This window comes from Uranotaenia lowii, chromosome 1 (assembly GCF_029784155.1).
Source record: "Uranotaenia lowii strain MFRU-FL chromosome 1, ASM2978415v1, whole genome shotgun sequence".
Taxonomy (NCBI): domain Eukaryota; kingdom Metazoa; phylum Arthropoda; class Insecta; order Diptera; family Culicidae; genus Uranotaenia; species Uranotaenia lowii.
Window position 1 is genome coordinate 149,954,293 of NC_073691.1, and position 26,694 is coordinate 149,980,986.

Genomic DNA, 26,694 nt, shown 5'->3' on the forward strand with positions numbered 1-26,694 from the left:
TGAAGGAGATCGCGGTTTCATAATTTTGATTCTTGATTCAAAATTAAATTTTTTAACTCCAGCAAAGTCTGTTAAGATACACAAACTTGGTAAAAATCATAAGATTTGGATTCATTTAAAAGAATTTGATTTTTGAAAATTATAAGATTTAGTTGTGAAAACTTTAATTGTAGGATTTCAATTATGAAATGTAACGTGTTAAACTTTATTTTTATCCTTAGGTAAAAATTCAGCTGGACATTTTATTTAACATGACATATTTACTCATGTATGTTGAAGGTTCTTCAAATTCAAATCTTAAATTTTAATTGAGTTTACAAGATTAGAAAATTAACCTTATTTGAACCGCAAACCTCATTTTTTATTATTACTTCTGAATATTTGATACATTTTCAACCATGCATAAAAAAGTTACGCTTGTAGTTCAAATGAATTGTGGTTCAAATGAACATGATTTTTTTCTGAATGAAGCGATATAAAACCCTTTTTTTTTGCTTCTGTATTCGATGTTTATTCTTGAGCTTGAACTCACAGACATCAGCTCAGGAGGCAACTGGTTCACCAACTCAGCTATTTCATAAGTCCCCATTTTTTTTAAGCTTCATGAAAAAAAAGTTACTTATAGGACTTATTTTCAAAAATAAATAACTTTAAGCTGAATTATTTGTACTTAGTATAAATACATTTTTTTACATGTGTATGCATTGTTCAACCAAACATATTATAAGAAAAAATAGCCATCTAAACCTCCCCCCCCCCATGAACCGGTTCTTCCTACGGCCCTGCATTGAACTATATTTCTAATACTGTTTTGTGAAACTAAGCACCGAAATTGTCTCAATGGATTCCATCCTCTTTAGGGATAAATTAAAAATTATGCGGTTGTGGTGCATGCAATTGGCATTATAGCTTAAATACATCGAATGGATCAACCGCGCAGGATAACAGCAAACGTTCTCTCAAGTAACCAGTCGCAATAAACCATGAAACTATAAGGATATCTTAACAGCAAAACAGCAAAATATTATACTTTTCATTAAATTCTACCGAAATTGTCTCAAACGATTCCACCCTCTTGAGGAATAGATTTAAAATTTTGCGATTGCGGTTCATGCAATTTTATTTTAATTTTTAAAGTATTCCGTCTAACGACATAACTTGATGAACAAAATCCCTAAAACACAAACAGATCACAGTCGACACGAATGCCATAAGGATTTTAAAGTGTCGTTAATAAAACATAAAAAAAAACAAACAGATCACGCTCCACTTGGTCTAACCACCTCCGGAACAACCAAAAGTTACGTGTTTACTTAAAGATGGAACTCCGAAGTTCACATTTGGCTGAAAAAAATGTTTTTCGGGAGCTTCAGGTGACTTATGTCACTTAAAAGTAACTCATGAATTTCTATCGCCTTTTGAATGGTTAAAATACCGATCATGGAGCTTCTAAGCGCTTTTAATGCAACTTCTTTCAAGAAGATCGGCTGCGTTCGCTGAGCACTTTCGAACGAACCTTTAAGATACTTCTAAGTATTTTAAAGAACGTATTTGAGACTTCTAAGCGACATGTCAAATATGTCTGCCAATTTTCGTCATGGTATTTGTATTGTTTATATAAGTAATGATATTTACAATGGATTTCAAGGCAAACAGTGAAAAAAAGTTTAATCGTCGAAGGTTGAGATAAATATTTTGGAAGAATTTTCATGATTTTTAACATCTTAGCAATTGTTTTTCAGACCATTTTCTATTGAAGAGGTACCATCGTTTCCTGCCGGCGAATCGCAAATCATTCTGCATTATTGTGCCGCTAAAGAAAAACCTTCCCGGAACCCCGAAACCATTTGCTTTTGCAAATTTTATCATCAGCAACAAGTATTCATCATATTGATCCACATCCTCCACTACGGCATCAATTTTTCGAAAATTTTAGAAGTTGCGTTTAGAGATCATGATAGACCGGCAACCTAGAAATCTGTCATATGGTTGCCAGAGCAAAGTGTCAACCGGGTTTTTTAAGGCGCGAAAAATTTTTTGGCATTCTCTTAGAAGCTGAATAGCATTCTCTTCAGCCTCTTGAACGAATTTCAAAGTAGCACTAAGAACTTAAGTTCAAGGCTGATTCTCTACAGGCAGAAACGAGAGCTGATTAAGCTTCTATGGAACCTTTTTAAGGGAATTCTGGTTGCTTGGGCTCGCTCATGGCGTCCCTGCTCGTTTCATTCCTACCGGATTCGTAGCGAACACCTGTTTTGCAGGACAGTCGTTCGGCATTGTCGCAATATGTCCTGCCCAGCGTATCCGGCCAGCCTTCACCACCTTCTGGATACTGGGTTCGCCGTAGAGTCACGCGAGCTCGTGGTTCATCCTTTGCCTCCACACTCTGTTCTCCTGCATGTCGCCAAAGATGGTTTTTTTGTCTTTATTAGAGAGACTTTCAGCCAAGATGGTTCTTAACACTCATCGCTCGAATATCCGAGTGTACGCAGGTCCTCCTCGAGCAATATCCATGTCTCGTACCCGTAGAGAACAACCGGTCTAATGAGCGTCATATACAGGTTACACTTCATGCGAGGGCTAAAGGCAGAAACACAATACAGCGTCGGTCGTCGCGTCACGTCGCGTGACGTCACGTCACGTGACGCGACGACCGACGCTGTATTGTGTTTCTGCCTTAAGTCTTCTCTACTGCAGTTGCTTGAGGAGTAAGTACGACTTCCGATGATCATTCGCCGCCGGATCTCACGGCTGGTACCATTGTCTGCGATCACCAGTGAGTCGAGATAGACAAAGTCTTCGACTATCTCCAGCTCGTCGCCATCGATCGTGACCTTGTTTTTACTGGATAAGCGAGTTCGGTCGGTCTCGGATCCGCAAGCCAGCATGTACTTCGACTTGGACGTATTAATCATCAACCCAATACTTTTTGCTTCGCGTTTAAGTTTGCGATAGATCTCCTCCACCGCCGCAGATGATCTGCCGGCTTATCAATGTCTTCGGCAAAGCAGATAAGTTGCCTGGATCCGTTGAAAATCGTGCCCCTCATTTCGCAAACCGCTCGTCGAATAATACCTTCTAGCGCCACGTTGAACATAATGCAGGATAGACCATCACCTTGTCGAAGCCTCCTGCGCGATTCGAATTATCTCGACAATTCACCCGAGATCCGCACACAGCACTGCGTTCCATCCATTGTAGCCTTGATCAGTCTGATCAGCTTCCCGGAAAAGCCGTTCTTGTCCATGATTTTCCATAGCTCGTCACGGTCGATCGTGTCGTATGCGGCTTTGAAGTCGATGAATAGATGGTGCATAGGAACTTGGTGTTTACGGCATTTGTGGATTTGCCGTAATGTGAAGATCTGGTCCGTCGTTGACCGTCCCTCCATGAAGCTGGCCTGATGGCTTTCCACGAATCTGTTTGCTTGTGGCGATAGGCGGCGGAGTAGGATTCGAGACAACACTTTGAAGGCGGCATTTAGGACAGTGATCGCTCGGTAGTTCTCACAGTCCAATTTGTCGCTCTTCTTGTAGATGGGGCATATTACCCCCTTCTTCCACTCCTCCGGTAGCTGTTCTATGTCCCAGATCCAGACCATCAACTGGTGAAGGCAATCGGCCAACTTTTCCGGGCCCAATTTAATTGAGTTCAGCTGCGAAGCCATCCTTCCCAGCCGCCCACCCTTCTGCCGGCAGCGCTGCTTCGAGCGATTGCGCGTAGTCTGCCGCGACCTCAGGTTGCTTCAGTCGTGCGATATTTAACCAAGGTGGGCGTCGGTTTTGAACGTTGTTCACTACCGAGAGTTTTGGGCGCATCTTCACTATCACCAGATAATGGTCTGACTCGATTTTGACTCTTCGACAGGATCTGAGGTCAGTGCTGGAAAAGGTACAAAGTTCGGCCATTCGCTTTTAGGTGGCATTAGTTTTGAGGCCGTTTTCGTTGGTCAGCTGGTTGTGCTCTGAACCTTCCAATTGTCGGTTTGAATTCCTCCTCCTGGCCGACCTGAGCGTTAAAATCCCCGATGACGATCTTGATATCATGTTTTGTGCAGCGGTCGTATTCACGTTCCAGCTGCGCGTAGAATTCGTCTTTGTCGTCACTGGTACGTTCTAGGTGAGGGCTGTGCGCGTTGATGATGCTGATGTTGAAAAAGCGACCCTCGATTCTCAACCGGTACATTCGTGAGTTGATAGGCCACCACCCGATCTCGCGCTATTGCATCTTTCCCATGACTATAAAAGCTGTTCCAAGCTCGTGTGTGTTGCCGCAACTCTGGTAGATGGCACGATCATCTTGGTATGTTCGGACCGTGGAGCCCTTCCAGCATACCTCCTGCAGCGCTACGATGTCAAATTTACGGCTCTCCAATTCGTTGGAAAACACGTGGGTACTGCCCAAAAAAATTAGAGAACGGCAGTTCCATGTTCCAAGTTTCCACTAGTCCCTTTTCGTCGCGGGAATCTTTGCCGATTTCCATCCGAAATTTGTTGTTCGTTGTTCGTTGTTTGTGTGTTTTTTTGTAGTCACGGGCTCGTAAGGCCCGCAGCTTACCCCACTATTTCGCAGGAAGACCGTCGTGATGTAGCTCAACAGAAGTTTGTTGATGACATTCGGCCCAGGACACTGAAAGCTACAGCTGTCTGAATTTGATGAACCGACTTTTTTCAACCGTGGATTTCAAAGTTTTAACGAGTAATAATCCAATAAAATGAACCAATACCTAACCAATTCTAGCATATTAGTCATTTTTACTAACAGATGTGATATTCCACAACGCCAACGAAAGAGTGCGGTTTTTATTTTTATTCAGGGTTTTATTTCATCAAATTCTTCCAGTTTCTCGTCTTCTTCCTTTTTTGGGGGGAAAACGACTCTGTTTCTGTATAATCCGTATAGTATATCTAACATTTACAGTAACGATTAGTAGCAGCAATTAAGAACATTCCCTCTCGCTTTGTTTTCTCTGGTTATTTTTTTTCTATCCCCAGAGGCTCAGAGAGTTCATTTTATTTCTTAGCCTTCGGAGAGATCCTAATAGCTCGTTTGCCTGCTTTTTTGCTAGCTGCTGCTGATGCCGGCGGCCTTTTTTACCTCAAATTCGTCCTAATTATCATTATTATTTGGCAGAAGCAAACTCATCAATACACACGATACACACGTTTTCCCGAAATTTCCTTCGCTCATTTGAATGCATAACCTCAATCATCGTTATCTCATGCCGACCCGAAACATTCCCACATCACACGGTTTGCTACTTTTATTCTAACAAATTAGAGACACACATCTCCCAGACCGGGGCGAATAAGTCGAACCGATGCTGGAGGACTTTTCCCGTATAATTTGCCTCCCTCCTGTTCGCTGGAAATAAGAAATGGAATCACCCAACTGTGTGTCTCTGTGTGGGTTTGTGCTATCTATTTTGCTCCAGGCTAGCGGAAAACCGATTAAACTAGTTCAATAACCATTAGCATTTTTGAGAAAATTCCTATCGCACATCGGAGAACCCATTCATTTGAAGTGGTAGCTATTTCGATTCACATCTTTCGGTTGATTGTTGAAATTGAAATTAAATTTAATCACCCGGAGATTCCGTTTCGATTGGTTTTTTTCTTGTTGATTCACGTGCTTTGGACAAAGGTGGAAATTTTTCGTAATGAGTAAAACTTGAATATGGGACTTGATTGAAGGGAGACGAAATTCGTTTAATCGTTTAAAAAAAACTCAATCCATCGTTTTCTTTCTGATGTTCATTCTATTCCAACTCCAAACATTATAAAGTCACAATAAAAATTTTGCAAGAAAAATTTCGAAAACCTACGCCTAATGATTTCAATTATTTTATGAATAAAAAATGGGTCATTTGTGCTTATCTTCGAATGCTGACGTAAAAAAATAAATTGAATTAGTTAAATTGTGTGAAACAACAATGAAAATGTTTTGCATGAACTTCAAAAGCTTTGAAGGTGTTTAAATTTGTTTCCGTGAAATATAAAACAAACCAACAAAATTTCGCGATTCCGGGTTAACGCTTAAAACCCATTATTGTGTAAGTTCGGAATGAAAAGTGATATTCAAAAAGCTGATTTTGAAAAACAAAACAAAAGTTAAGACCTCACACTTTCACGGCTGAGAATTGAATTTGATTTAGCTCGTTCAGCTGGTGCTAGCTCCTGGTTTCTTACTTACTAAACACTATCGCTAGAATACCCTAGTATCATTTCTCAATGTGTCCTTTTTTTTTGTTTTTGGTTTCACCTATGTTGATTTACTTGCGTTTTTTCTTCTCTTCCTCAAACATTGGTTTCGCTCTTTCGTCTTAGTTCTGCTTTTATTCTCATCTCACTAAATATACATGTAAGTGTGTTTGTGTGTGTGCTTCATAATATATAAAATTACCATTACACAGACTCTCTGTTCGTCGTCATCGACATCAGCATTTTATTTTCTCCATAACTGCTTCGAATTGTCATCGTCGTAGCTTCTGATTGAAATAAAAACTGAAGCTCCAATAGCCGCCATCAAACCGTTGACAGCAGTTCGAACTGCCATTTTGTTTTTTTCCTCTCTCTCTCTCTCTTATTTTTTTTGTCGTCTCAATCCTATTATCTTGGATTCACAGCATTCAGACGATGCATCTGCTCCGCACTTCGGGGTAAATGTTTTCAATTATCTGTGTTACATTTATTTGCTAGAATCTACTTTAGAGTCTGTATTTGTTTCGTTTTTTTTCTTGTTGCCCTCTCTATACTCCGTCTAACGTCTCTCATCTCTACAACTTTGCTCTCTTCTTTGGCTTTGTTTTTGTTTTATTTTATCAACCCACAGCTCCCAGTTTTCCACCTAGCTTATTTTATATCAAATTTATTTGCTTCATATTCTTACATACAGAACATAAACACGAACAGATCGGATTTTTTTTTTCTGTTTTTTAGAGGACTGCGACACTTGCTGTCCTTCTTTTTTTTTTCACTAACGGGAATCGGAATTTCAAGCAGACTATCTCGGGTGCCCCGCTATCGATGCCAGAAGTTGTCGGAACCCACCTTGGTCCTGGCGGAAAGGATTCTGGGTGATTTGGGAGAATGCCAGCAAAACGCTACTGACCAGAAGCACAGCCAGGGATGGAATGTTGCAGATCGAGCTGGATCCGGTAAGAGTCACTGAAATGAGAGGAAAATTCGGAATCCATTACTGAACACTCGGGCCAAATTGGTTATTTCGATCGGGAAGCTCTAAAAAAAGTGTTTAAAGTAATTGCTGTTGACAGATTTACTGTTGCTTTTTCCTCTTTACCATTTAAAAGTATTTTTTGTTGACCATGTTTGAAATAAAGTAAAAAAAATCTTACACCTTTCTTGCTGTAACTAATTCCTTTTTATCTTGATCTTTCGTCTTTCGTCTTTCGTCTTTCGTCTTTCGTCTTTCGTCTTTCGTCTTTCGTCTTTCGTCTTTCGTCTTTCGTCTTTCGTCTTTCGTCTTTCGTCTTTCGTCTTTCGTCTTTCGTCTTTCGTCTTTCGTCTTTCGTCTTTCGTCTTTCGTCTTTCGTCTTTCGTCTTTCGTCTTTCGTCTTTCGTCTTTCGTCTTTCGTCTTTCGTCTTTCGTCTTTCGTCTTTCGTCTTTCGTCTTTCGTCTTTCGTCTTTCGTCTTTCGTCTTTCGTCTTTCGTCTTTCGTCTTTCGTCTTTCGTCTTTCGTCTTTCGTCTTTCGTCTTTCGTCTTTCGTCTTTCGTCTTTCGTCTTTCGTCTTTCGTCTTTCGTCTTTCGTCTTTCGTCTTTCGTCTTTCGTCTTTCATCTTTCATGTTTCATTTTTCGTCTTTCGTCTTTCGTCTTTCGTCTTTCGTCTTTCGTCTTTCGTCTTTCGTCTTTCGTCTTTCGTCTTTCGTCTTTCGTCTTTCGTCTTTCGTCTTTCGTCTTTCGTCTTTCGTCTTTCGTCTTTCGTCTTTCGTCTTTCGTCTTTCGTCTTTCGTCTTTCGTCTTTCGTCTTTCGTCTTTCGTCTTTCGTCTTTCGTCTTTCGTCTTTCGTCTTTCGTCTTTCGTCTTTCGTCTTTCGTCTTTCGTCTTTCGTCTTTCGTCTTTCGTCTTTCGTCTTTCGTCTTTCGTCTTTCGTCTTTCGTCTTTCGTCTTTCGTCTTTCGTCTTTCGTCTTTCGTCTTTCGTCTTTCGTCTTTCGTCTTTCGTCTTTCGTCTTTCGTCTTTCGTCTTTCGTCTTTCGTCTTTCGTCTTTCGTCTTTCGTCTTTCGTCTTTCGTCTTTCGTCTTTCGTCTTTCGTCTTTCGTCTTTCGTCTTTCGTCTTTCGTCTTTCGTCTTTCGTCTTTCGTCTTTCGTCTTTCGTCTTTCGTCTTTCGTCTTTCGTCTTTCGTCTTTCGTCTTTCGTCTTTCGTCTTTCGTCTTTCGTCTTTCGTCTTTCGTCTTTCGTCTTTCGTCTTTCGTCTTTCGTCTTTCGTCTTTCGTCTTTCGTCTTTCGTCTTTCGTCTTTCGTCTTTCGTCTTTCGTCTTTCGTCTTTCGTCTTTCGTCTTTCGTCTTTCGTCTTTCGTCTTTCGTCTTTCGTCTTTCGTCTTTCGTCTTTCGTCTTTCGTCTTTCGTCTTTCGTCTTTCGTCTTTCGTCTTTCATCTTTCGTCTTTCGTCTTTCGTCTTTCGTCTTTCATCTTTCGTCTTTCGTCTTTCGTCTTTCGTCTTTCGTCTTTCGTCTTTCGTCTTTCATCTTTCGTCTTTCGTCTTTCGTCTTTCGTCTTTCGTCTTTCGTCTTTCGTCTTTCGTCTTTCGTCTTTCGTCTTTCGTCTTTCGTCTTTCGTCTTTCGTCTTTCGTCTTTCGTCTTTCGTCTTTCGTCTTTCGTCTTTCGTCTTTCGTCTTTCGTCTTTCGTCTTTCGTCTTTCGTCTTTCGTCTTTCGTCTTTCGTCTTTCGTCTTTCGTCTTTCGTCTTTCGTCTTTCGTCTTTCGTCTTTCGTCTTTCGTCTTTCGTCTTTCGTCTTTCGTCTTTCGTCTTTCGTCTTTCGTCTTTCGTCTTTCGTCTTTCGTCTTTCGTCTTTCGTCTTTCGTCTTTCGTCTTTCGTCTTTCGTCTTTCGTCTTTCGTCTTTCGTCTTTCGTCTTTCGTCTTTCGTCTTTCGTCTTTCGTCTTTCGTCTTTCGTCTTTCGTCTTTCGTCTTTCGTCTTTCATCTTTCATGTTTCATTTTTCGTCTTTCGTCTTTCGTCTTTCGTCTTTCGTCTTTCGTCTTTCGTCTTTCGTCTTTCGTCTTTCGTCTTTCGTCTTTCGTCTTTCGTCTTTCGTCTTTCGTCTTTCGTCTTTCGTCTTTCGTCTTTCGTCTTTCGTCTTTCGTCTTTCGTCTTTCGTCTTTCGTCTTTCGTCTTTCGTCTTTCGTCTTTCGTCTTTCGTCTTTCGTCTTTCGTCTTTCGTCTTTCGTCTTTCGTCTTTCGTCTTTCGTCTTTCGTCTTTCGTCTTTCGTCTTTCGTCTTTCGTCTTTCGTCTTTCGTCTTTCGTCTTTCGTCTTTCGTCTTTCGTCTTTCGTCTTTCGTCTTTCGTCTTTCGTCTTTCGTCTTTCGTCTTTCGTCTTTCGTCTTTCGTCTTTCGTCTTTCGTCTTTCGTCTTTCGTCTTTCGTCTTTCGTCTTTCGTCTTTCGTCTTTCGTCTTTCGTCTTTCGTCTTTCGTCTTTCGTCTTTCGTCTTTCGTCTTTCGTCTTTCGTCTTTCGTCTTTCGTCTTTCGTCTTTCGTCTTTCGTCTTTCGTCTTTCGTCTTTCGTCTTTCGTCTTTCGTCTTTCGTCTTTCGTCTTTCGTCTTTCGTCTTTCGTCTTTCGTCTTTCGTCTTTCGTCTTTCGTCTTTCGTCTTTCGTCTTTCGTCTTTCGTCTTTCGTCTTTCGTCTTTCGTCTTTCGTCTTTCGTCTTTCGTCTTTCGTCTTTCGTCTTTCGTCTTTCGTCTTTCGTCTTTCGTCTTTCGTCTTTCGTCTTTCGTCTTTCGTCTTTCGTCTTTCGTCTTTCGTCTTTCGTCTTTCGTCTTTCGTCTTTCGTCTTTCGTCTTTCGTCTTTCGTCTTTCGTCTTTCGTCTTTCGTCTTTCGTCTTTCGTCTTTCGTCTTTCGTCTTTCGTCTTTCGTCTTTCATCTTTCGTCTTTCGTCTTTCGTCTTTCGTCTTTCATCTTTCGTCTTTCGTCTTTCGTCTTTCGTCTTTCGTCTTTCGTCTTTCGTCTTTCATCTTTCGTCTTTCGTCTTTCGTCTTTCGTCTTTCGTCTTTCGTCTTTCGTCTTTCGTCTTTCGTCTTTCGTCTTTCGTCTTTCGTCTTTCGTCTTTCGTCTTTCGTCTTTCGTCTTTCGTCTTTCGTCTTTCGTCTTTCGTCTTTCGTCTTTCGTCTTTCGTCTTTCGTCTTTCGTCTTTCGTCTTTCGTCTTTCGTCTTTCGTCTTTCGTCTTTCGTCTTTCGTCTTTCGTCTTTCGTCTTTCGTCTTTCATCTTTCGTCTTTCGTCTTTCGTCTTTCGTCTTTCGTCTTTCGTCTTTCGTCTTTCGTCTTTCGTCTTTCGTCTTTCGTCTTTCGTCTTTCGTCTTTCGTCTTTCGTCTTTCGTCTTTCGTCTTTCGTCTTTCGTCTTTCGTCTTTCGTCTTTCGTCTTTCGTCTTTCGTCTTTCGTCTTTCGTCTTTCGTCTTTCGTCTTTCGTCTTTCGTCTTTCGTCTTTCGTCTTTCGTCTTTCGTCTTTCGTCTTTCGTCTTTCGTCTTTCGTCTTTCGTCTTTCGTCTTTCGTCTTTCGTCTTTCGTCTTTCGTCTTTCGTCTTTCGTCTTTCGTCTTTCGTCTTTCGTCTTTCGTCTTTCGTCTTTCGTCTTTCGTCTTTCGTCTTTCGTCTTTCATCTTTCGTCTTTCGTCTTTCGTCTTTCGTCTTTCGTCTTTCGTCTTTCGTCTTTCGTCTTTCGTCTTTCGTCTTTCGTCTTTCGTCTTTCGTCTTTCGTCTTTCGTCTTTCGTCTTTCGTCTTTCGTCTTTCGTCTTTCGTCTTTCGTCTTTCGTCTTTCGTCTTTCGTCTTTCGTCTTTCGTCTTTCGTCTTTCGTCTTTCGTCTTTCGTCTTTCGTCTTTCGTCTTTCGTCTTTCGTCTTTCGTCTTTCGTCTTTCGTCTTTCGTCTTTCGTCTTTCGTCTTTCGTCTTTCGTCTTTCGTCTTTCGTCTTTCGTCTTTCGTCTTTCGTCTTTCGTCTTTCGTCTTTCGTCTTTCGTCTTTCGTCTTTCGTCTTTCGTCTTTCGTCTTTCGTCTTTCGTCTTTCGTCTTTCATCTTTCGTCTTTCGTCTTTCGTCTTTCGTCTTTCGTCTTTCGTCTTTCGTCTTTCGTCTTTCGTCTTTCGTCTTTCGTCTTTCGTCTTTCGTCTTTCGTCTTTCGTCTTTCGTCTTTCGTCTTTCGTCTTTCGTCTTTCGTCTTTCGTCTTTCGTCTTTCGTCTTTCGTCTTTCGTCTTTCGTCTTTCGTCTTTCGTCTTTCGTCTTTCGTCTTTCGTCTTTCGTCTTTCGTCTTTCGTCTTTCGTCTTTCGTCTTTCGTCTTTCGTCTTTCGTCTTTCGTCTTTCGTCTTTCATCTTTCGTCTTTTGTCTTTCGTCTTTCGTCTTTCGTCTTTCGTCTTTCGTCTTTCGTCTTTCGTCTTTCGTCTTTCGTCTTTCGTCTTTCGTCTTTCGTCTTTCGTCTTTCGTCTTTCGTCTTTCGTCTTTCGTCTTTCGTCTTTCGTCTTTCGTCTTTCGTCTTTCGTCTTTCGTCTTTCGTCTTTCGTCTTTCGTCTTTCGTCTTTCGTCTTTCGTCTTTCGTCTTTCGTCTTTCGTCTTTCGTCTTTCGTCTTTCGTCTTTCGTCTTTCGTCTTTCGTCTTTCGTCTTTCGTCTTTCGTCTTTCGTCTTTCGTCTTTCGTCTTTCGTCTTTCGTCTTTCGTCTTTCGTCTTTCGTCTTTCGTCTTTCGTCTTTCGTCTTTCGTCTTTCGTCTTTCGTCTTTCGTCTTTCGTCTTTCGTCTTTCGTCTTTCGTCTTTCGTCTTTCGTCTTTCGTCTTTCGTCTTTCGTCTTTCGTCTTTCGTCTTTCGTCTTTCGTCTTTCGTCTTTCGTCTTTCGTCTTTCGTCTTTCGTCTTTCATCTTTCGTCTTTCGTCTTTCGTCTTTCGTCTTTCGTCTTTCGTCTTTCGTCTTTCGTCTTTCGTCTTTCGTCTTTCGTCTTTCGTCTTTCGTCTTTCGTCTTTCATCTTTCATCTCCCATACTTTTGTAATATATCGCAGCGCTCATGTTATTTCACCACTAGAATTGGAATGAAATCGGCTTTCTGGTGAATATAAATTTTTTGAGAAAATCTTGACTAAATATATCAAAAATCCAGAGCAAAGTTGAAATTAAATACAAGAAAATTTGAGAAGTTACAAATTTGCAAAAAGTTCGAAAAACAGCTACCTTTGAAAATTCGTCAAAAATTCTGAAGTTAGTATTTTGACCATCTAAAATGCAAAAATGTGCCAAATTACGTAAACTGTTCAATCCCCATTTCAAAATTAATCTGGTGTGACTTTAAAAAAAATTGAATTTTTTGGTTCAGTGTTTTAAAAGTACACTACTTTTTACATTTTTGTGATCATGATTTTCAAAAATTTCAAAATAAAAATTCTTATGTGCAACGAATTGTTTCTTACTTCAGCTTTTTTGTACATTAGGTGAAATTTTTTTTTGCATTCCGTAGCTGATCTACAGTCTTTTTTCCGAAGCGTGTTTTTTCGGTTTTTTATTCTGAAAGCCCCATCTCTTGGCTATAAAAACAATTAAATTTAATGGCAATTTTAAAACCAACGACACTAAAATTTTCACAGGACTGGTTTTGGTTTTTGTCATTATTTTTTCGGATTCTGTTTTGATATTTATTGATGTTTTGAATATGTTCTACTAGACATCTTTATAAGGCATCTTTTATCCTCCGTCTAGACTTTTATGGAAGTAGAAAAAACATACCATGACACAAAAATCTCGCTTCCGTGCCTTGCAAATGTTGGCTACACAGAAAGCTTCAATATTTTTATCTGTTTCAAATTAGTGCCAATCTTCCACCCCCGCAATTAGAAGAGGAAAAAAAAATGACCGAATGAACGAGCGATAGTCTCGATTAGAAAAATCATTTCAACAAAATTCCATTCCGCCAAATGGTTGCGACTTCATAAGGAATCGTTCCTTGTCAGTCCAGGACAGTAGAAAAAAAAACAAAAACCTGCAAGTGGACTAAGAGAAAAAAAAGGAAGAGAAAAATAACGAATTTAATCAACAGATGTCTCGGAATTGATTTATTATAGAGCCTTTCTAACGAACCTCCCGGCGAACACACAATCAGATACCGGTTCGATGGCTGCGCTATTTCGGAATGAATGCTTCCACCCACCAAAGTTTGGAATTTAAGGTTCCTCATGCCACTGAATGTTTGGGGAAAATGGGGCCCCGAAATTGGCCATAAAAGAAGGATTCACACAGTCCTCGCCCGGTAGTTCGGAAACTTTATCAACTTCCATTCCGAGGTTGTTCCCGTTTAATGGAAATCCCATCGCTTCGGGCGAGCTTATAAGGAATTTTTGAACAGGCTATTTTTCTCAATGAATGTAAAACCGGTGTGTTAATTGAGCCATAAAATGTCGTCGTCAGTTTATCCTACACTAAGCAACAATAACAGCAACAGTAAGCAGTCCCTCTGAAAAAAAAAAGGTTGAAGGCCGGCCCACCTAACAAAGTGGATTGAATTTATCAGAACAGGAATAACGACGATGTCAAGTGGAGAAGATCCTTTTTTTTCGGTTCCTTCCCACCTCCAATTTGAGAGAAGGTTTGAAAAAATAAGGACCCAAATCATGGTAAAAAGCGAAGTGAATCATACAACAGAGTAGGGGGGTTTGAAAAAAAAACTGAATGAGTCATCCCATCGGGTATCGGATCTTGGGGCTCCGGTGGCTTTTCCATTTCCTCGGGAGCACAATGACGGACATTTTCCGGATCGTCGAAGATGAGTTCCAGAAATAAGGGCCCGGGCAAAACGGAAGAAATCTTCAATAACGACAACAAAAACGGCCAAGAGCGTCGTGCAGCCAGAAGGGACGGCCCCAGAGAAAAAAGATGTCCGACTTTTTAATCAACCGAACAACGTTTAACAATCTGATTAAGATGATTTCCCAGAACTGAAAAGATTGGCTACACATCGAGCTAACAAGGGAGCGGAGTGGAGATTGTGAATAAAAAAAAATCCTGCCGGACGAAACGTTACAATTGTGGGAACCTTTGAAGGTGGCCTTTGACAAAGGTTTTTTTCTCTAGCGATTTTACAAAAACGACTGAAGGGATCAGCTTGCTTAAAACATCCCGGACAATCTTCAAAAATCACCCAGCAACCGACATTGGTGTAAGAAATGAATCAAAAAATATTTTAAGGAGTGTATTTGAAAAAAAACGCAACACTTTGTTTTGTGAATAACTTTTGAATGGGTTTCGTCGAGTGGTTTTTGAGAAAGCGTTTAATTCTGAAGTTCATTAACAAATTTTTTCGGGCAGGATTGAGAAAAATATAGAAAAGTCTCAATCGGGGACCCAAAAACAGATGGAAATCAACTACATATTCGTCCAAAGTTCATATGGTAAATTATTTAAAAGTCCTAGAAGACCCAATAAAGGGTGATACGGTCAAAATTTGATCAATATCAAATTGACGTATTTCTTTCAATTTTGCATTTAAAAAACCTGAACACCCCTCATTTTGAAGGTGTGTGTGTGTGTGTAGAATGTTGCTCCTATTTTGATTTTGGAATTCACTCTTCAGTTGTCAAAATGCCGTCCAAGGATGAAGAGCAGCGTGTCAAAATTTTGCTCGCGCATCGCGAAAATCCGAGTTACTCGCCCGCAAAGATGGCAAAATCGCAAAAAGTTGCCAAACCAACCGTTACAAATGTAATTAAAGTGTTTGGGGAACGTTTGTCGACAGCCAGGAAGTCTGGATCGGGGGGAAATCGAAAACCGGAAGCCGCTGAGACGACAAAGAAAGTTGCCGGTAGTTTCAAGCAAAACCCTCACCTCTCTCTCCGAGATGCCGCAAATAAGCTGGGTGTATCGTCTACAACCGTGCATCGAGCGAAAAAACGAGCCGGACTATCGACTTACAAGAAGGTAGTGACTCCAAATCGCGATGATAAACAAAATACGACGGCCAAAGCGCGATCCCGGAGGCTGTACACGACGATGCTGACGAAGTTTAACTGCGTGGTAATGGACGACGAAACCTACGTCAAAGCCGACTACAAGCAGCTTCCGGGACAGGAGTTTTATACGGAAAAAGGAAGGGAAAAGGTAGCAGATATTTTCAAGCACATTAAACTGTCAAAGTTCGTAAAGAAATATCTGGTTTGGCAAGCCATCTGTACCTGTGGCTTGAAAAGCAGCATTTTCATAGCTTCCGGGACTGTCAACTTAGAAATTTACGTGAAACAGTGTTTGAATAAACGTCTGCTACCTTTCCTGAAGAAACACGGTTGTTCCGTAGTGTTTTGGCCGGATTTGGCATCTTGCCATTGCGGTAAAAACACGCCAGAGCTCCGCCCAATTGAGAAATACTGGGCTATTGTCAAGCGGAACCTAAAGAAGACCAAAAAAACTGCTAAGGACGAGCAGTAGTTCAAGGCAAACTGGCTTTCTGCGGCGAAGAAGGTGGACAAGGTGGCTGTACAAAATCTGATGGCAGGGGTTAAGCGTAAGGCCCGGCAATTCGTATTTGAAAAATCGGAAGCCTAACTGATTTTTTTTCTTGAATTTTATACTAATTAAACTTGAAAAAGAAATTTAATTTGATTTTATAAATAAACGATTTCACCGATATACACGCGTTTTCCCTTGACCAAATTTTGACCGTATCATCCTTTAGTGAGCAGAAATTCGAGTAATGTGAAGATTATTGATTCCATAAAGAGGGAGGAATGTGAAAGGTTTTTGTCAGATAGAAAAAAGTGGTAAACAAAGTCAATCTTTTCTGACTGGTTCGTTCAAGCTGGCTTATAAGTAAGCCTGACTTCATTTTTACAAGGTTGTAACCCTTCATTGGTGAAGGTCGACTACGGTTGTAGATTCGTTACTAAAACAATTATTCCTCCAGCCAGTGAAGGGATCATAGTTATAGGAAACTTGTTCATACACATCCCTCACAACTCTCAGCACACTCACAACACATCACAAATCAGAAGTCATCGAATCCACTCAAACCACTCAAAATGAAGATCTCCTCTACAATGCTATATCAAAATTGATGATTAAACCTATTGTGCAAAGCACATATCAGCAGAAGACCAATACTCCCGCCAGAGCTTGGCACTTGTTGCTTCAATGTAGGTACTTCATCACTCTCATCACTTATGAGTGCCCAAGCAACTTGTGACCATGAGATGTTGGTGTCCTCAACAAAATGATAAGGACTCACCAGCTTCAGGTAGAACTCCGATCGAACTTATACACTGAGCTCTCGTTGGAGCACAGAAGCACGCTCCTAACCATGCAGCGGCATCAGTTATCGGTTAATCGCCAATCAGGTTATACCTAAGTGTACTTATACACCAGTGATCTTCCTATTTTACCTATATGGTGTTCAGAAGATTAGCAAGCTGAATAAAATCTTCAGAATTGCCTGACCGGTAACGCAGCTTTTAGGCTGACATTGGGATTCGCGCGATTAGTGCATATAATATAAAGATCGTTGAGGTAAATTACACGTGCATGATAAGTCAAGGTCCATCTTACAGTCCCACATTTATATAGGTCGTCACCAGTGATAGAACAAAGAAACCTTTGTATCTTTTGTTAAATTTGGTCTGGTTGAATTCAACGATGCGGGACTAAGCTACGTAAGGTGGAGATGAGATCGGTAAGGCTTATCATAAATTGTGACGAAATTAAACTAAATCCACCTTTGGTCCTCTGCAGACCTATTTTGATTCCTGAGCTGAAATTAATCTTCAAATATGCATCCAGAGTGGTAGTTCTAGCACAATGGCGCCAGAAGCCTACCCAAGCCAAATGGGTGTTGGCTTTATTTGCATGTGCATGCTAGACAACAAGGCTGACGTCGTGGGATACACTAATTTTAAGACACAAACACTTACACACACACACAAAAATAGTTTTAAGTTTTAATTTTCAATCATAAATTAAGTTTTAAAATTAGTTTATAAGTAGTTAGGGTAAGTTTTAAATAAAAGCATGACACTCATAACGAACGAATTATTTATTTTGAAATGCTAAACTTTCTCTCATTTTAATTTGTGAAACTTTGATTCCTGTTCCCGGGCTTGGAGAAAACGGGTGGAAAGTCGTTAAAATTGCTGATCGCGAACCCGGTCGATTCGGAACCAACTGGTAGGGTTAAACCTCAGGTGAGTCGATCTTTTTTTTTGTCTCAGTCTCATGCGAGAAGATTCCATTCTTCTGATGACAAGGTAGAAGAGCTGCGGTGTAACGTCACAATTTTCATTATCTTTATTTTGGTTTCAGTAAGGTCAAAGTTGTTCACGTTTGTTTCGTTATGTAGCCATTAAATTCCTCGAGCTAGGCAGGCAAAATTAGTACAAGAATCCTAGTACAAAAATATTTAACAATCATTGCTACGTCACGCTGGAATGGGTTTGCCTCATGTTCAATATGAATCTCCTTTGTTTTTATTTATGAAAAAATGTTATTTTTATTTTCTAAAAATTTACCTCTTGCAGGCACCGGATCACGTTGCGGTACCCCGAGCTCCCGTTCCGAGTATCGCTCGTACAGCTTCCCGATGGTGGCGGTACATCGGAGCACCAGGGTTCCACCTCCATGGCCTCCGCCGCCCATCTGGAGACCCCCGTTGAAGTGGGAACTCTGCAGGTGCAGCCTCAGCGAGACGGCCGAGGTCATCAGGCTGTCTGTCGTCATCCGGACCACCGGATCCGGGGTGAACACCTGGAAGAAATTGAAAAAAAAAAGGAACAGTTGAGAACCATTTAACAGCAAATATAATTGCTTGAACAAAGCCGGATTAAGGGAGAGGGTCCATTGACCATCTTTTGGAAGCACACCCGTAGACGATGCGCATCATCAAGAAACTGAAGTTCGGTTCATTGTTCGCCACCATTTAAGGAAAGAACGAGTTTGACGCTACAAGGAATAGCAATAACGTTGATTCCACTATATTTATAGTTAGATGTTTAAAATTTATCAAAGAAATATTTGAAATGCGAGAAAAACTCTGAGATCCACTTTCTACTACTCGAGCTGAATCTACTGAAACCAAAATTTAAGTCTTCATCAAAGTCTTTGCAGTGTCATCCGGTACCAGTTTCTCAGTTTTTTTCTTAACATGTCCTTCTTGTCTGTTACAGTGTTTTTGCACTTCCGAAGTTCCCGCTTCCTTATTGCCCAGTACTGCCAACCAGGAGCAGCTCTGAACAGTTTGGCGGGTTCATGTCCTTTGGTACTAATTTCAGGACACTTTTAGAATAGTGGCAAGATGCCAAATTTGGCCAAAATAGTGGAGCTTCGTCGTTTTGTTGCAAGAACGGCAAAAGGCGCTTCTCGAGGCACTCAGATTTGTAGAGGCCTGGCAAACGAGGTAAGGAGTGTTCATTTTATAAAACGGACACTTCGTTTTGACGATATCTTATTCATTTATTGACCAAATTACATAGAGTTTTCGGTAAAACATTGCAAAACTAATCCAGAACAAGAAGAAAGTGAGAAATTTAACCAAAAGTTTTCAACGATAAAATTGGTGCACTTTTCCTCGAACTACCCTCATAAGCTTCTTCACAGTTTCCGGCTTGACTTTTCGGCTGGCTTTTGTCCACATTTTTTTGAAATCGTCGATGGGCTGTGCTTCTCTACCATCCTCCCGAAGATTGCGCTTGATGATTGCCCAGTAACGCTCTACCGGGCGCAGCTCAGGAGAATTTGGTGGATTGTCCTCTTTCCTAACAAAACATATCTTGAAGGATTTCAGTAGTTTGAGAGTAGCTGAGGCGTAGTGTGCGGAAGCAAGGTCATGCCAGAACAATGGTGGGCTTGTATGATGACGATAAAGAGGAACAAGGCGGTTTTCGATGCATTCCTTACGATAATTTTCACCATGGATGATACCTGTTGTGAAACATGGCGAACTTCTTCCTCCGCAAGAGCAGATAGCTTGCCAAACAAACACTTTTTTGCCAAACTTTTCGATTTCAATGGATCGCTTATCATGAGGTACCTCCTTACCAACAATTGCGTTGAAAAAATGCGGCCCAGGAAGAGCGGCTGTGTCCAGTTTGCAATAAGTTTCATCGTCCATCAAAATGCAACGGTTACCTTGCTTCTTCAAAATCGTATCCAGTCTCCGACATCGCTGCTTCGCTCGTTCGTGCTGTTCCGCGCTCCGTTTAAGATGTCTCTGCTTCCTGTAGGTCTTAATGTGGTTCCTTTGTTTTATGTTTTGGATGGTCCCAACGGAAATTTTCAGTTTCTTGGCAATTCTTCGAACAGAGTTGTGTTCATGTGACAACAAAAGCTTAATACATTTCTTCTCGATTTGTGGATTCACTGTGCCTCTTCTGGTTTCGGATTTTGACAAATCTTCAAGAGTATGGTACTCTCCAAACTTCCTGATGATTTGATAAACTGCAGACTTCGATCGTTTCACAAGTTTTGCAATATTTTTACGCGATAGTCCATCTGAACAGTACTTTTGAATTATAAAAACACGGGTTTCTTTATCAATTCGTCCCATTTTACGAAATCCAGTCGCTTTCTCACAGAAAATATTTCAGTGCTTTGTCAACAAACTTTTATACACGATGAAACCAGTTTCATCCAATTTGGGTTAAACGTCAACTTTTTGTCGTAACATCTAGGTGTCCGTTATATAAATTTAACACTCCTTATTTGGAGGCGAACCTCGACATTTTTTTCTTCTTAAATTTGTCGACCACATCAAACTTGCTCTTGCCAGTGAAAACTCAAACCTCGGAATTTGCTTAAAATAGCTTTTCATATATCTACGTTTCGTCGTCCATCACACAGCAGCCATAATTTGTCAGCATCTTCTCGTAGAGCTCCCGTGCCCTAGTTTTAACCGTCGATTGTTGCCGCTCTTCGCGGTTTGGGAAGTTTTGCACCTAGTATGTATGTAGTCCAGCTCTCTATGCATTCTGAACGTAGCTTTTTGAAATGCCGATCTTTTTAGCCAAATCACGGCTTGAGACGTTGGGAATTGCTTTAATCATCCGCTTCACCTTTCCCTCCGTCTTTTTGTTCTCCGGTCCCGATTTTCTTCCAGCTCCTTTGCCGTGGTTCAACGTCAACTGCTCCTGGAACCGCTTCAACACTCTGGAGACGGTTGAATGGTGAATGTTCAATATTTTCCAAACTGCCGGTGCCACAGGTCAGAAAATTCCAGGTATTTGGAAATAATTTGTTTTTTCGTCTTGCGTTGGTTCACCTCCATTTTGGTTGAATCAAAAAACACGACTTCAAGTTTGACAGCATGTAAATTATAGGGGAGAATGAGGATACTTGATCCCTGGGGATACTTGATTCCTTAGCTATATCTCGAAACTGGAATGTCTTACAAAGATCAAATGTTCTAGAAAAATGTGCCAAAATGAGCAAAATAACAATGCTTGTAGTTTAAAATTTTGTAACAAAATAATTGTTTGAGTAATTGAACTTTGTTTGAAAAATTTCACAAAATGTAACTTGAAGATCTTTTTTCATCACTTTAAAATGTTCCTTACATGGGAAAATTATGAAAAAAATATTTGTTCCAATGTATCAATCGTTCGAGCGTAAAATGAACTTCATAATGCCATATTTTCGAAGCAATGGAAAACTCTCAACTTTTTTCAGAAAAAGTTTTCTAAAATGTTGATTATGGGTACAATTGATCCCCTAGAGTTGGGTACAATTGATCCCCCTTCCAAACGGCATATTCTTTTTCTGAATTGATCGTTATGATTGCTGATTACAAAACTACTAATTTTTATCTTAAAACTAATATTTATCAAACAATTGTCTGAAGAATAGAGCAAAAATAATTAATTTTCTCTTAATTAGAAAAAATAGCGCCTTTAAGTATGCAATGTTATTAGCGTTGAGACAAAGTTCTAGAATTTTCTTCTTATGTCTGCTATAAATTGTGAAATGAGAACAAACATGACCAAAATAGTCAATTAACATTCTATCTTGGGGTCTTGTTTGATTTTTATACAAGGATTAGGGCTTTCTGAATAAAAGATCAAGTCTCCTTCAATAGGGGATCAAGTCTCCCCTAACTTCAGAAAAATCGCAATTTTTTTACTTCCACGAAAATGCTTCTAGTTCATCAACGGGTTCAAGTATCGTTCTAAATTTTAGAGCATAGAAACTTGAAGTTACAAGCTGTCAGAAATTGTGAAAGACGGCGAGTTGCTAAATTTTTCCAAAAAGATATGGTGAAAATAAGAAAAGGGGATCAAGTATCCCCACTCTCCCCTACACATCAATGAGGAAGTGTGCAAAATTTGGTTGATTTTTACCCAATGGTAAAAAAGTTATGCCCTGTTGAATCTGTAGCAATAATTCCGTGTTCGCCTTTATTTTGAACGACGAAAGTTACTTCCCTCTTTCGAAGACGCACATCCCCCAAAAAGATCGATACTATTCCTAGGATAGTTCTACTACATCTCCGAACATTAAATACAAGCTCAAACATAAGTTTGAACAGAAACTAATGCTGTATTTCGCTATTTCCGTTATTTCTAGGCCATGGTTCGAGCCGGCTGGTTTGTCTATCAAGATGTGTGCCAGAATGAAAGTTTGAAGAAAATTTTTATGTCGTTTCTACACAAACATCATAAAACTTCATCGCAATATAAAAAAAATTGTACTCAAGAACCACAACCCGTCAAATCTACTTCAATATCGCCCAATCGAAGATTTTTCCGAATTTTTGGGCTTATTGGTGTACAAAAATAATTGGAGAGCCAAGAACTGCAAACCATTGATTGATAGAATCAAGAGATGTATTCACAAAGTTGACATAAAGGCCATACAATGCTATTGTTCCGACACCAAAAGAGCCTTCGGCGACTTACAATTATGGAGCGTTTTAACTGTTCGCTTTTTATTTTGTTCAACAATGGATAAAGTATCTTTATTTCCAAAAATTTCCATGACTTTTTTCACAACTTGAAAGAGAAATTTCAAAATTTTAGTTACCACCCGTTAATAGCAAATAAACCAAATATGTATGAAACCTAAAAAGAATAAAAATTTGTGCAGGAAAAATACGGTAAAATAAATGTTAATATATAGTTGAACGCATATAATTAATCATAAAAGCATAACTGATTCAATCATAATTATAGTTATATCAACCATAGCACTATTTTTTTACAAGATGAAAATTTGACTTCAAACCATAACAGCCGGGAGTTTGCTGCCGTGAGTGGATTCGTCCCACTAAAACCGCCTTGGGCTTCGTGTGCCAGATGTGCCCCTTGGTTTCACCCTATGATACTACATCAAGGGGTAGGCTGTGCTCATGCACTTATGCATCTCACCCTTTTCCTTTTCCTCTTTCACAATTTTGATCTTTCTCCTTGATCGTCGTTCTGCTTTATCCTCTTTCTCCTTTTTCCTCCTTCTCCTTTTCCTCTATCGCCAGCTTCAGACTGGTACGGAAGATCCCGAGGCGTGTGCCGGTTAGGTAACGCTTTCAAAGTAACTCACGCTCGTCACAGCAACCACTCCCGCAGGATTTCTTACCACCAAGGCATGGCCGATTGAGAAACTACCAAGCTAGAATCCCGTCACGACCACCTCGAATGGTATCTCTGCTGCCCTTTGCTGCAGGAAAGATCGTAGCTGTGTACGTGAGACCTTTTAAGTCCCACCACACGTATGAGTCCAGATTAGGGCTATACCAATGATCACAGTTATACCGCGCCCTAAGATCGCGTTGCTTTTGAATTGAAGTGTTATACGAGACCCAAGACCTTCCATTAGCTTGTCAAATTTGGTTGACTATCTCGCTCTCTCCGTTCATCATCTTTCCTGATTCTTATCAGATCGCGCATGATTTGCGAGATTTCGTCAACTATAGCACGCCACGACTGTTTGTCGCGACACATTTCACTCACTATGTTTTCAGCGTTCAAATGTTGAAGTTGTTGACGCCTAGAAATAACCCCTGGGACAGACAAGGATAGCATGTTCTGCCGATTCCTCCATATCTACGCATTCCGGGCAATAAGGCGAGCTGATAAGCTTAAACCGATGAAGGTATTGCTTAAAGCACCCATGACCCGAAAGGAACTGCGTCGGGTAGAAGTTGACCTCTCCATACTTCCGATTTACCCAGTGTGAAAAACCATAGCACTATAGTTGAATCTATAATGTGTAGAGTTGGATGGCCAACATCAACCAGCATAAAATAGTTGAATTTATTATATTTATGATTGAATCAATCATACAGTTTTGGTTGAACCTTTCATACAAATATACTTGAATATTTAATTAATATAGTTGATCGAGAACCAATCATCTATATGATTGAACATAAGCGGAATATTGTTGATGAAACTATACTTATTTCTCCGTCCGCGAAAGTGAACGCGATGATGCCAATTTCTTCCGCCGCTCGAATTCGAATTGGTCGCGTTCGCCAATTCGCTGTCACTTTGTCAACGGCCGGAGAACACGCATCTTAGTGAATTTCGGTGGCCCTCTATCAGTCAGATTGCTGAAAGTCGCCCAACGTGGCCTTGAGGATAGCGTTCAAGTCTTCTAAGCCAGAGGTCATGAGATCGAGTCTCGGTCACGGCAGACATAGTACTGCTTCTGAGGGCTGGTTGTGTTAGGATTAGTAAGATGCTGCACTGACATCTTTTATGTGTGTGTTGGTTTTAAAAATTATATAACAACATTCTTTCAGCGTATTTTCTTCAAGGAATTGAAGGTAGAAAAACGGTAGGGAGTTCGATTCTCACATTCTTGGCTCTGGGATGAATTATTCAAAAGAATGAAAATCCCAACTTCTCGTTCCTATAAAACTGTTGAAACATAAAATAGAAATAACGCTCTCAATATGTGATTTCTCGTGAATTTCTTGCTTTCATATTTTCAAATATTTAGATTTATAGTCAAAGACGATTATCATATGCGAATGAAGGACTTTGAAATATATCCTTCTGAAAAAAAAAAAAATTAGAAACCATTCAAATTTTTTTTTTTCAAAACTCTGCCAAGTAAACTAAGAACTCTTTCACTTGTGTGGTATACACACCTTGAGAATCCCGACGAAAACTTCAGCACAAACTGTGAATTAAATACATTTTTCATGTCCCAAACTGTTCTCCTGGGTCCTTTCAAATGTGTCTTTTAAGTTCGTGTGTGTGTGTGTGTGGGCCAGCTCACGCGCTGGTGTGTCTTCCCCCAAATTGGGTCTTCTTTCTTTGAACGCTGGAGCTCCAAGATCGACCAAAATATGGTTCGGTTATCTCCCCGAAACCGGGCAAGGGTAAACCGGAAGCTGAGGATGCCTAGGGATACCGGAGAAGGGTGGCGATTCGTGGTGCGTTTCTTGATTTTGCTTTTTTCCCTCCGTGCCGTTTGGCAGCAGCTAATGGTTTCCTCGCTCTCGGATGACGTCCTCCGACTGTTGGAGCCTTCGTCATATTTTTTCGCCCCATCGGCAACCAACATGTCCGAGCGAATATTTTTTGGGGAAAAAATCCAACAGTCCTTTATATTTATTTTTTGTCCTGGCGCTGACAAATGGAGTGATATTCGGTTTTCTGGGTCGAGCAGCTTTTTGCCTTCTGTGGAAGCCGGCCAAGGGATGAAGATGATGATGACGATTCCGGTGAACTGGGGGGAAGTTTGGATTTCTGTGTTCCGGAGCATTTTTTCTTGTTGTTTTCCAGCTCTCAACCCGAATTCTACGGCACCCGGTTTAGATTTAGATGGTGCTGCCGAATTCGAAGAGGGAAGATAATATTTCATTCCAATGGCACTTTTAAAGTGCACTTGAGTGGAGTCATTATTATGAAGACGTCCCGGGGAGTGGCTTTTTGGAGAGTGTAATGAAGTTGTAGCTTTCGACAGTTCCTCCATTATGTTGGACATTTATCTTTGTACCGAAGTGAGAGTGTCAGTCGTTTATTCGGGTAAAAAGGAGCTGTCGGAAGGCTGTAGCTGCCAGTGACAGCAAGGAAGCTGCTTCTTGGAAAACGAAACAAATGACGCATCAGTTGGAGGAAGCTTTCGAAACAAGGCGAATTCTGTGCACGCCAAATAATTTTGAAATAAATTCTACGAGATTTTTCATGTAAACTAAGATTTAGTTCCATCACATCGTTTCTACGTGTGTTCTTTACTGCTGCGTAACTAGCTCATGAATTGCACGTTAAGTCTTAGTAATTTCATTTATATGGTACTAGCTGACCCGGTGAGCTTAGCTACAGCTTCTAAAAATCAATAAATTGTGAGAAAACTATTTCAATATAAATAAATTTTTGATATTGTAAAATGAGAGCTTTCACATTTTATTATTATTGGAATACAAACAAGATTAGATTCTCTGAAATGATTATTTTCAAACTGGATTTGAAATTATTTTTCAATAACGATTTCAAATTTAATACAGTGAGCGAAATAAGAATAGCACCACTATGTGTTTTGCTTGTTCAAATATGAATGATTGAAAATTACGAAAATATTCTTCCACAGTTTGTTCTGAATTGCTTTACGGATGAATCAAACATAAGTTTACTTTTTTTGGACGTAGCAATTGGCGTTGAGGACCAAAATTGTAAAAAAGGGTGCGAAATAAGAATAGCACCACTTGCAGCACCACCACCAGCAGCACTATCTTGCAGTTGAAACCAAATTTAGTCTCAATATTGATTTTTCAGGTTTATTTAGGCCCATATTCATCATTTTGAAGTATTTTCCCATCACAGTTTTGTGAAAGTTCACGCTGCAAAAAGCTTTTCCGGATTTGATAAAAATCACCATCACAAAAATATACAACCGCCAAAATTCCTGCTCATCTCAACTTCAGATTCAATTGCAAATCATACCAATAATACTGCTAGCCGTCTGATCCATCATGCTCCATAGCAAAGTATAACTTTATTTTGATAATCGGTCCAAAACATTCACTTTTAGTGACCTTGATGCAATTCTAATTTTTTTTGGATTTAGTGATCTTAGAATTTCCAAAGCGTTCACACGATACATGTATTTATTTCTTGACCAAAATCATCCAGCACCCCCTTATTAATCCCGGATATTCGAAAACAGGCATGAATTTGGTTAAATGGCAAGATAGTGCTGCCATCTATGACTTAAAACTAGAGAAATAGTGTTTGACTATTAAAAAACATTAGTATTTTTGAATTCCAACCTGCTTTTTGGATTCAAACTCAGCCTCAAATCTATGTTTCAAAATTTTGCATCATACTTATGAGTTTTAATGAAGGAATCAAGCAGTAATAATCTTGTTTTTGTTGAAAAATTCAAGTTGTGCTATTCTTATTTCGCACCCTTTTTTTTACATTTTTGGTCCTCAACGCCAATTGCTACGTCCAAAAAAAGTAAACTTATGCTTGATTTATCCGTGAAGCAATTCAGAACAAACTGTGGAAGAAAATTTTCGAAATTTTCAATCATTAATATTTTAACAAGTAAAACACATAGTGGTGCTATTCTT

At 40.0% G+C, this 26,694-nt stretch overlaps 1 protein-coding gene across 2 annotated transcripts in view; it reads right to left on the reverse strand.

Annotated features, from left to right (window-relative positions):
* Positions 1 to 4,799: 4,799 nt before the first annotated feature.
* LOC129740482 (uncharacterized) overlaps positions 4,800 to 26,694 on the reverse strand; it is a 571,616-nt gene continuing 549,721 nt past the window's right edge. For both annotated transcript variants that reach the window (XM_055732165.1, XM_055732166.1), the window contains 2 exons: positions 17,696 to 17,930; positions 4,800 to 7,166 (listed from right to left, as the gene is read on the reverse strand). In XM_055732165.1, coding sequence (XP_055588140.1) covers positions 7,003 to 7,166; positions 17,696 to 17,930 — 399 coding nt within the window. In that variant the 3' untranslated portion in view covers positions 4,800 to 7,002. The remainder of the gene's footprint in view (positions 7,167 to 17,695; positions 17,931 to 26,694) is intronic.